The 11,322-nt window shown below is 38.5% G+C and overlaps 1 protein-coding gene across 1 annotated transcript; it reads left to right on the forward strand.

Moving 5' to 3' along the window:
* The first annotated feature begins 8,145 nt into the window (after positions 1–8,145).
* Positions 8,146–10,609, forward strand: LOC131435839 (phenoloxidase 8-like). The gene is made up of 6 exons (XM_058604070.1): positions 8,146–8,687; positions 8,759–9,214; positions 9,275–9,568; positions 9,627–9,960; positions 10,023–10,278; positions 10,339–10,609. The coding sequence occupies exons 1-6, from the start codon at positions 8,163–8,165 to the stop codon at positions 10,538–10,540; spliced, it is 2,067 nt and encodes a 688-aa protein (XP_058460053.1). The 5' UTR covers positions 8,146–8,162; the 3' UTR covers positions 10,541–10,609.
* The last annotated feature ends 713 nt before the right edge of the window (positions 10,610–11,322 follow it).

Consider the following 11,322-nt stretch of genomic DNA (forward strand, 5'->3'; position numbering starts at 1 on the left):
AGACGAATTGATAAGAGTTTGGCCCATACAAATGTGAATACCGGTGGATGCATAACTGTGCTTTTTTTCTGCTGCCATCCCAATTAGACTTAATTGAGTGAGTACAACCTTGGCCGGAGAAGTAGTATGCGGTAGCATTGTTGTGGAACTGATATCGTTCCGCTGTGAATATGTTGACTTTCGAGGCCGAGACAGAACAAACGCAGATACAGTTTTTTATCCGTCAACCCTGGTTGTATGAATTTCAGACAACCAGCGATTTCAGTTATCAACTTGTAGATAAAAATAAAACTATGCTTAATAAATTGACAATCAATTGAAGTGCATGAAAATTTGTTTTAACCCACCTAGTCAAATCAAAAAGTTTGATTTCGAATGCTATTCGAACCTGGGGTAAGATGTCGCAAATCTGAAAAAATTACCATTGCGTGAAATCGGTGGTAGAATTGTATACCATCAAATATGTTACTTCCGTTACAAAAGACATGAACACATTAGATTTTCGGTATTAATGCAATCATTTCTCGGCAATCAAAACCGACTTGAAAAAGATAGGAAAAAAGTGTCGAAACTTGTCACCAAGCGGTTTGCTCTGAATCTAATGAAGAACGTTCGCAAGAAGGTGCGCCAATTAGCATTCATTCGCTAGATAGTAAATAGTGATAATACTAGTATTATGACATGCGGCTGTGTAGATGTGAAACTGTGGCTGTTTAATTCTATACAGAAATATTATTTATTTTATAAAAAAATGCATGGATCTAAATCGATTAACGAGGATTAACCGTTTCTATCTCGCAGCTATGTTTCCTCGTTTGTCATTGAAGGGGTGACACGCATCGTCAATGTCGTTATGTCCGATCCAAATAGTGGTCGTCGTTTTGAAGAATTCTAAAAAAAATGTAGATTCATTATTCACACAACCTTCTTTGTAATGAAGTATGGTGTTGAAACGTTTTACTTTGTTTTGGATAAATGATATCTGCTTCTGAATGAAAAAGTCATTATCCACTCTGAATTACAGAACGACGAATTTTTGCAAAAATTTTAATCACTTACATATTTGTACCGGATTTCCAACAGCTTACAGTTTGTTCATCAGTTTGGTAAATGAATTGATTACAAAGGGCTCGGTCATCAAATTTTCGTTGATCCGTCGAAAATTACTCAACAGTGCTATTACTTGAAATGTACCGTTTTTTGTTAGATCGAAAATTCAAAGAGTGTTCTGATTTTTTTTAACATATGCTACCTAATTTTTTCAACTTCGTTACTCATAATTGCAATGCAAAAACTAACTATCGGGTATTCATCACATGTCACGTGACATAAAATAATATTGATGTTTAAAAAAACTCTTCTGAAAATACCTAATAAATATAGTTAAATTCCGAGTTCTACTATACTAAACTTAGCAAAAAATCACTCTTTTGAACTAGTTCTCACAAATATAAAGTTTTTCAAATTTACAAAGTGGTCGCAATCGAATCCTGTGCAACACTTGCGCCATCTTTCTTACAAAGTTTCATTCACTCTTTCTTCAAATTCTTGTCATTTTGGAGACTTTCTCTATTTTCAAAAGCTTCCCTTTCATAATTGGCTAAAATTGCTCAAAGTTCTGACGAGTTTATCGGATTGGCCAACTTCGGAACAAAAACAACTTCGTTGGCTTCGAACCACTCCATCTCTGGTTTCACGTAACGGCCAATGCTAGAATTCAGTCAAAGCATACTGTCACCTTCGTGGAACCGGAGGAAAGACAACAGGCGCTTCTGGAGACATTCTTCTATTTATATATTTGGCCGTTGATGGTACCGGTCGTTATGCTTTCTAAATTTACCACACCCAAAGATGCATTTTTTTCGAGTACAGTCTTAATACTTACGCTGCACCTATACCGATGGTGTTGCAATCATAAAATGTTTAGTGTATCACTAGAAACGTTTATCATAGACAAGGGCTACTGTTTATGTTCACATCATACCAGAGCCGGTGAAACATATTAAACCCAGGTGGGTAATTTTTCGTACCGAGAAGAACGACTCACTATTTTGAAGTATTATTTAGTCGATTTTTAAATAATATTTTGTTTCGATATAACTTTGCATGAGACGCGTAAATTCGAAGCTTGAAGCGTTTTCGATATTTTGTTGTGAAAAAAAATTGCGCATTCAAGGGTTAAATACAATATCAAACTACAAAATTTCTGCCAATATTTGTTTGGAATATTAAGTCAGCAGACTTTTAGGTTCCGTATAAACTTATTTGAGTTTGCATATTTTCGAAATTATTTCTTTGAGAATTTTGGTTACCCTGATCGTTTAGTTGGTTGGGGTTGATGGTGAAAGATGTCTCGCGTGAATCGAAAGCAATGTCTTGGCATTACATTCCTTCTGTGGAATTTGACCTTTCTTTCGAACATAACAATGACAACTAGCTTATAAGACCAGCGCCGTATGCATTGAACCGCAAACCAGGGCGAATCGAACGGTGCACAAAACAAATCCAGCCGCTGATGTGCATAGCACATTGTTAAAAAAAGTCCCGGGACCGACTGAGTTGACGTTTGTAATGTCAAACTATCATCATCGTTCAGAAGACAAGTGTCAAATTTTCACGTCAATCGCACCACAAACACTAAACTTACCGACATATAAGTGACGTTATTTTTTGATTTACGAAAACTTAAAAATAACGAATTCCGTTTATTGATAAAACATTGCTTCCTATAAGGAAAAACCGGGCAAGTCCAGCAATGGTTTAAGAAGTGTTACCCGCACTTAGCAAACAAAGATTTGTGGTATTCTGATTTTAAGGTGACCAAATTAGGCAGTCATCCGGAAAAAAATGTGAGCAAGTTTTGATAATCGTTATGGATGAACACAAAATCAAAGTCCGACTGAACTGGAAGTGCTTTTATGATCGTATGCGAAAATCTGGAAATGAAAAAGATCTTTTCCAAATAGGTGCCTCGTTCGCTCACAATCTATCAAAAGCTGGTCGGCACTGTTTAGTCGCAATAAAAAGGATTTCTTGCGTTGGTATGAAACAGTGGACGAAACATGGATCTATCTTTTTTCTCCGGAGTTGTTTCAACATTTAGACGGGGAAAACGCAACAGGTAGCTGCAACAAGTATGGCGTCAGTTTTTAGATGTCGAGGTATAATTAACAGCGACTATCTTGAAAAGGAAGTACAAACAAAAGTTTTTAGTTATTAATGCGTTAAGAGTTATTAAAGAGTTCGAAGTATGGAATCGAAAAAATGGCCTCATATGAAGCAGAAAAAATCATCTTTAACCAAGACAATCATCTTTAGCCACAAGTCAATGAAAATAATGGCCAAATTGAACGTATTGGGCACAGATCTGTTTCTTCACCCACCATATTCTGAATAACCTAGCCCCCAGCGACTACTTGTCATTTGTTGATCTGAGAGAGTCATCGCCGCAACTGAAGCCTATTTTAAGGCCATGGACAAATCATTCTATAAGTATGATATAAAAAATTTAGATAACAAATAAAGAAATTTTGCTCAAGGAATGTTGTTTTCCTAGTTAGTTCCTGAACTTTTTGGACGACGTGGAAGCAACCTTCTCTACGGCAGTATCGAACCGCACAGAGTGCAAGTAGATTCGACACTGAAGTTGGTTTTCTGTAAGTAATTTTCTCAAATGCGAACGCACTCATTGAAGAGCAGAAATCATATGGAAACCGTGAACGAAACCGTCATATCAATTAGTGGAATGACAATGGTTTGAAAAAACAGGGAAAATTAGACATTATTCGTGGTTGAGTTGTAGATGTTCAAAACCTAACCACTGTCTATATGGTTTTACTTCTATATTTTGAATTTGTACCCCGGCATAGAAAACATAGACGCAATCCTACGTCAAAAGATTTTGAGTAATTTCATTTATGTGAAGATAAAGAATGGAAAGGCGAGATGTGACAAGGTTGATTTTAGCAAGCTGAAATCTTTTACTAACTTAACTTTCGCAAGAGGTGTTGAACTTAAGCATCTCATCAATGCAAATCATTCGAGTCTCTGGTATGCCGGAAAGTACCGATAAAGGTCTTTTACCACTTACTATCCGACAAAAGAATAGTTATCAGAAGTTGTTACTTTCTACTTGCGGCTGCATTCTCGTACACAATTAATTCTTCACTTCTGTAATAGTGAAAAAGTAAAAATAGTATGATGGGTTTTCATCAGGTAGCGGTGAGTGCAGCGCTACTGAATACCGCTTACAACCTAGGCTAAACAGCCAGCACGCTGTGACTCTGGCGACATAAGCAATAGTTCGAACAAACCTCTCATTCTGATGTTCCACTAGCTGTATAGAGATTGAGAAAAATATCCATACAGTGAATAACTCAATGTGTATAAGAATGCTGTCGCAAGTAGAAACTGATAACTTCTGGTAACTTTTCTTTTACCGGTTCGTATAGTAATCGGTAAAAGATCTTTTTCGGTACTTTCCGGCATACCAGAGACTCGAGTGATTTGCATGAATGAGATGCTTGAACTCGACCCCTTTGGTTGAAGGTAAAAGTTAAGTCACTAAAAGATTTCTGCATGCTCAAATGACCATTGTCACGCCTCACCTTTTTGTTGTATATCTTCACATCCTTGCTCTACCTTGAGTACTAGCATTTTATAATTCTGATTTTATTTATTATTCTCAGTTACAATAAAACTACTTTTATTGTTATTAAGGATACTAATATTACTGTTATTTTTCGTTAGAAATTTCAGGTGGGTAATTATTTACCTTTGGAATTTTCGGGTGGGTAGTACTACCCACCGTACCCACCTTTTTCACCGGCAGGGCCATACTCGTTCGTTTATTCATGGCTTGGTAAAACAGTGCATCGGTGAAGTATAATTAAAAAAAAATGCTATTAATAAATCCTCCAAAAAACCTGTTTATTTCAAATTCCACTTCAAGTGCAAGTTTCTAACATATGAATAATATTTTTTCTAGTGTAGATTGATTGTAAAAAATAGGTAGCGAACAATGCCAAAGTAGCCATGACAACACTATGTGCAATCCTATCATTTACCCAAATATTGAGCTCATTACTTGTATGTTTTGACCCAAAATTAGGTAGCGGTTGGTAATAGTGTACACAGAAAAAATTTTGAATTTTACAGGTGACATAATTCTACAAACGATACTTTTCAGAACTACTTAACATGTCAAATGTCGCAATGATCCATTTGTAAAGAATTTTACAGAGTCCGAGTTAAATTTTGTGGATTTATATATATCAATTAATCATGTGCTTCATTGGCTCAGTCGATTAACTGGCGTGCTTTGTGATCTAATGTTTCGCCCTGTTGCTATCTATATTTTGCTTTTTTCACCCCGACTAGCGCCCTATGCATAGAATCGCTAGCCCTCTACTAAATATGTTAATGGAAAGTAAACTGATTTTGATTTGGCTTGCTCGCTTTGATAAGTGATTTTAAAGTAAAATTTTTGGAAAAAAATCATTATCATTATCGTAACACATTAATAATAACGTTCATGAATTTCTCGCATAAACGTTAAATTTTCATAAAAGTTATCTAAATTTCATATCGAAATCAACGGATACATATATTGTGTTCATTTAACCAAACTAAGTTTTATGGGGTATGTCCCATTGAAATTATATGAAAAGTATAAAGTATGTTTTCACGTAGTTCTAATGGTAATATTTTTCTAAGTGTTTGAAGCGCTTCTCCCCAGTTAACTCGTCTGGAATTTGGCTCGGAATTCAGCCGATCCGAGTCGAAATCGATTGTTGCATGTGACTCGGAATTCATTTCGAAATCCTACAGAATTCCGAATAAAATTCCAGCTGAGTATCATCAACGTGCGTGCAGTGAAATACATAAGTGTAAATGCACAGATAACTGTGCGAGGGGCGAGAGCTTTATGTCATTTTGGCTTTGACAGCCGCCACTGAATCGATCCTGGCAGTCGTCTGGTGCCTATGGCTGCACAGGGAGTCAAAACGCCATGCTTTCTGTATTATAATTATTGTACTATGTTACTTGTTATCATTTAATTTTCAATGAACAATTTTGGAATGAGTCGTTGTTTTAGTAAAATTGTACTACTAAGGAGAAAGCAGTTATCGATATGCCATATTTCAACCAAAAGGTAGAACCAAAGGAAAATATAAAGATTCGTAAAGAAAATGTAGTAAAATGTTTAACAGGAAGGCTGTACCTGGCGTAACGTTGTTTCCATAGTACATGTGAAAGGATCTCGCATAATGATTCAGTTAGCAATTATTTTCCTCATGACAGAAAAAAGCAACCAACTCCAGCGAGCAAAAACTCAAAGGCAACGACTTCAATCTTGAACCAAAGATGCACGGTTTCCGATGCGTTCAATGTTCTTCAGGCAAACGAAGACAACAAATACCGCAAAGAGATTGTCCCGTTCTTTGTTTGCTCTGTTCTTATCTGCTTCCGCGGTTGCTTCGTTCCAAATCTCCCAATTATCTAGCTTTTCGAAAAATAAAAGACAGTTGAAATAGCGCACACAACAACAACAACAACAACAGAAAAAGTATATGGAAATCATTTCAATAGTGTACTCGCGCCCAACCCCCGTTCGCCCGATACTCCCCGGCATCAAAACGAGGGAATTATTTTTTCATGCTCGATCAGTTTTTCTTAATTCAATATTTACTTCCATCGAGAAGTGGGGAAAGAAAAGAAAAGGCAAAGATTTTTTTAATCTTCTTGCTGGAGTTCACGATTCATTCTGTTGCCTTTCATTTTTTTTCTCTGTTTGCCCAAGTATTGAGCGCGTGTCTCGTTAGCGGAAGTGCCAAGAGTGATGGGAAATTGGTTCGCCATCGGTCGTCGGTGGGGTATGGATCCGACTGTGGATTGATGCGGGGAAAATAGTGAACGACACATCAGTAGATAAGGCGTCTCCATGTCTGTACGGCTGTGCCGCACTGTCTATGGCGTTTACCACAACATGCGGTAAACAGATCAAGTGACTCGATTGCTGCATAGCTTTCAGGCGCTTTAGAAACATACGGTACTTGAAATTCCTCAAGCACTGGTTTACTAAAACGATACCGGTAGTCTTTCCTACGGTTGCTACACCATTCAAATCTATTGGTAACCAATCCAAAATCAATCAACCCCAATATTATACTTTATTGTCACCAAGGGATCGCTTTCGGATTCGATTATCATTAGCATTCATACTTTCTAAATGGAGATCAATTGAATTCCACCCTCCGGTCTGTAGTTCGTGTAGACATAAAATATTCACATGCCTGTATTGCCTCACTTAAAAAAAACGAAAACATTCATTTACCCTCCCACTGCTTTCCAGTAAAATGACGCACGATTTACCCCTATGGCAACATCATCATTAGCTCTAGTCGCCCCTTATTTGAACTAGCCGGTTTCGCCTTTCCGGCGCTGATGAGGCTGACTGTCCTGCTGCTGTGAAATCACAACACACCAAATACTGACTTGTGTTTTTTTATAGGCATTTTAAACCTCAGCAAAGCAAATTGTGCGGTAAAACCGATACGGGAGAAAAAACACTGAGCTTTAACCACATTGACTTACTTTTATTAGTTTTTTGGCTTACCTTTTTCGTGTGGAGGAACTCCTATTTACGGATGCTATGGAAAATCTCCATACTTCGGGTATTAGATTATATCACATGGTGTTCTCTTATTCCGTGATACAAGGAGTTTTTCTCGGTGTTGGATACAATTACAGGGGACAAACGGATTCGCGAGCTCTGGTATTACATTAGATATAGCGAATGATAGCAGTATCAATTCGGGCTCTAATTACATTATCAATTTCAGGCTTAATTACAGAAATGTATTGCTCTAGTAAAACTTGACACGGATAAAGATCTGCTAACGTTAATTTAACCAATCAACTCCAAAGGCAAGATAATTCTCATTGCGATCCGACGAGATGATTGCAATTTTGCAGAGCATTCAAAGTCACGTGCTCTGGTGCAACATTGGCGAAGGGAACTGGAACCGCAAAACCACTAGCAAACGCGCTTATCAATCTGTCCCTTATATAAAAGTGCATGTTTATGCAGATCGTGTTAGTTTTATCGTGAACGCATCCACTACTAGATTTGTGTTTTTTTTTTTGTTGCAACAAGCAGAATGACTACCAGCACGGACGTCCTGGCTTTGCTACAGAGGCCCCTGGAACCTACGTTCTATCCGAAAGATGACGGCAAAACCGTGGTGGAACTGCCGGAACGATATCTCTCCGACCGGTACCGCCCACTTGGTATTGATTTGCAAACCCGTTTCGGTGATAACGTGGACGTGAAAATCCCGGTACGGGACGTGGGAATTCCGGATATTGCGTTTGCGGAAGTGATAGATCGCCGGGGAGCATTTTCGGTGTTCATTCCGAAGCATCGGCAGATTGCGGCGCAGTTGATCGAACTTTTTATGAAACAGCCGAACATTCCAGCTCTGATTGCGGTAGCATCGTACTGCCGAGAGCGATTGAATGTCTATCTGTTTCAGTATGCGTTTTCGGTGGCCGTGCAGCATCGTGAGGATACGAAAAATGTTAACTTGCCATCAATATTGGAACTGTTTCCGGATCATTTCGTCGATCCATCTGTGTTTCCGAAGTTACGTGAAGAGGGAAAGGTGGTTTCGCAATCGGATAGGGTAAGGATGGGCGTTAGAAGCAAAAAAAACTAAGATTGCGTTTAGATTTAGGAAGATATGGATGTTTGTAGATTGCAATTGATATACCGATGAATTATACGGCGTCGGACCGGGAGAATGAGCAGCGGATGGCTTACTGGCGTGAGGATATTGGAGTCAACCTACATCACTGGCACTGGCACTTGGTGTATCCGACGTCGGGTCCGGTGGAGATCATCAATAAGGATCGTCGAGGAGAATTGTTTTTCTATATGCACCAGCAACTTATTCATCGGTACAATGTTGAACGCTTCTGTAATCGGCTAGGGAAGGCGAAGTCTTTCCAAAACTTCCGAGAACCTATTGATGAGGCCTATTTTTCGAAAATGGTTAGAAGTGCTGATAATAGAGCATACGCTTCGCGTCCGGAGCGCAGAACGCTGAAGGACATTGATCGTCCCGACATGGATATGAAGTTCACAATTTCCGAAATGGAACTATGGCGGGAGAGAATCTATACAGCAATCGATTCTGGATTTGTAGTCGATGTGAGTACCATTGTTTAAAAAATCAGTTTCTAGTTTTTGTCATAAATTACGTGTTCGAAGAAATCTGGAAAACGAATTCCGTTGGATAACAAAACCGGTATCGACATTTTGGCAAATCTACTGGAGGCATCGGATTTGACAATCAACTCAGCACTGTACGGGAACCTGCACATCGCCGGTCACATAGCAATTGCTTTCTGCCATGATCCTGACAATCGTTATTTGGAACCATTCAGTATCATGGGGGAGCTATCGACGGTTCAAAGAGATCCTGCCTTCTATCTTTGGCATTCTTTCGTCGATGATATTCTAGTTCGTCATAAAGATTCGTTGACTCCTTATACTGCGGCCGATGTGAGTAATCGTCAGCAGTGCACGTTCAAGATGTTCTTTAATTATTTCCACCTTCCAGCTTACTTTCCCAGGCATTAGCGTCACAGATTTAAACGTAATGTTGAATCGGGCAAATGTTGTGCCGAATATTCTGCTTACCTATTGGCAACGGTCGCAAGTTGATTTGGCTGCCGGATTGGATTTTGGTCCTAGAGGAAATGTGTTTGCTTCGTTCACTCATCTGCAACATGCACCGTTCATGTACAACATTAAAGTAAATAACAGCAACAGAAGCCGGTCTCGAGGAACAGTTCGTATTTTTATGGCACCGAAAACGGATGACCGCAATACGATTTTGAAGTACGACGAATGGAGACGTTACGTCATTGAGCTAGACAAGTTTATGGTTACTTGTACTGTGTGGCTTGATTTGTTGGGGTGTTCATAATAACAGCTGTCATATACTTTTTTGCAGTGAACCCGGGAGCGAACAACATCTCTCGACGCTCCAACCAATCCAGCGTGACGGTGGCCTACAATCGAACATTCCGTCAAATCAAAACCGAAGCTCACCTTCCTAACAAGGACGATTTGGAGCAATTCCGCTTCTGTGGATGTGGCTGGCCAGAACATATGCTATTGCCGAAGGGAACTACGGAGGGCATGGTGTTTGATTTATTTGTTATGATATCCAACTATTCTGGTGATAGTATTGGTCAGGAGTTCGACGAGTGAGTTCAGCTTAGTCATGTCGTTCATCATTCGTTTATTAAATCAATTTTTGCCTCCAGGAACGTAAATTGTAATGATTCTCACTCTTTCTGTGGATTACGAGATAAACTTTATCCGGACGCTCGGTCAATGGGTTTCCCGTTCGACAGGAAATCTCCCGCGATGGTGCAAGCTTTGCAGCAGTACATGGCTCCCAACTCGAATATGCGGGCCACCGATATTACGATCAAGTTTCGAAATACGGTTATTGCAAGAACTTGAACGCTCCACCGGTTTTGTTTTGTTTCTCACGAATAAAATATTTTCCATCATAGCGGTATTGTAGTAAATCTAAAGCAAGTTTAGTTAATAAAATTGGTTTATATGAAAAACACGGATTAAAGTATTTTATTGACATAACACAACATAGTTATAAACAATTATTGCATTATTCATATGTTGTTGGCATTGGTGTTCAAAACAATATGAAAAAGAAAACCTGCTTAACTCCACCTAGTTGTGTAATAATTCCTTCCTAACTTTACTCATTTAATCATGATTATTACTGAAAGACACTTAAAAAAACCTTTCTCGAAAGGCCTTGAAATTCATTCATTTAAGTGTAAAATAGCATAACCTTTTAAATTTGCAAATATAGTTGAACGAAGTTCAATTTTTCTCGTTTTCCTATCGTCACTTTTTATCAACGGTTTGAAAGTTTAAGCACTCTTGGCCACCTTGAAAATCGGCTCAGCCATCTCAGAGCAATCGAAGTATTAAACCAATCGAAGCATTAAACCACAATTTCCGGTACTTCCGGAACTGGTCCGGTATAGATAAAAAAGGGTTGGATTGCTCATAAACTAACGAGGCCCACTAATGTACTAAAATAGATTTCAGCACTGTCCCGAATAGTTTTCGTATTACTTGCTTCGTCACTTCGAATGACGGTATGAAATTTTCAACATTCGTCAACTTATAATATAGGATCTGGATCAAATTCAAACCTAATAAAAGTTCTGTGGGATAAATTTGAAGACAAGTTTGTGAAAATCGTCTTTGAT

This window comes from Malaya genurostris, chromosome 3 (assembly GCF_030247185.1).
Source record: "Malaya genurostris strain Urasoe2022 chromosome 3, Malgen_1.1, whole genome shotgun sequence".
Lineage (NCBI taxonomy): Eukaryota > Metazoa > Arthropoda > Insecta > Diptera > Culicidae > Malaya > Malaya genurostris.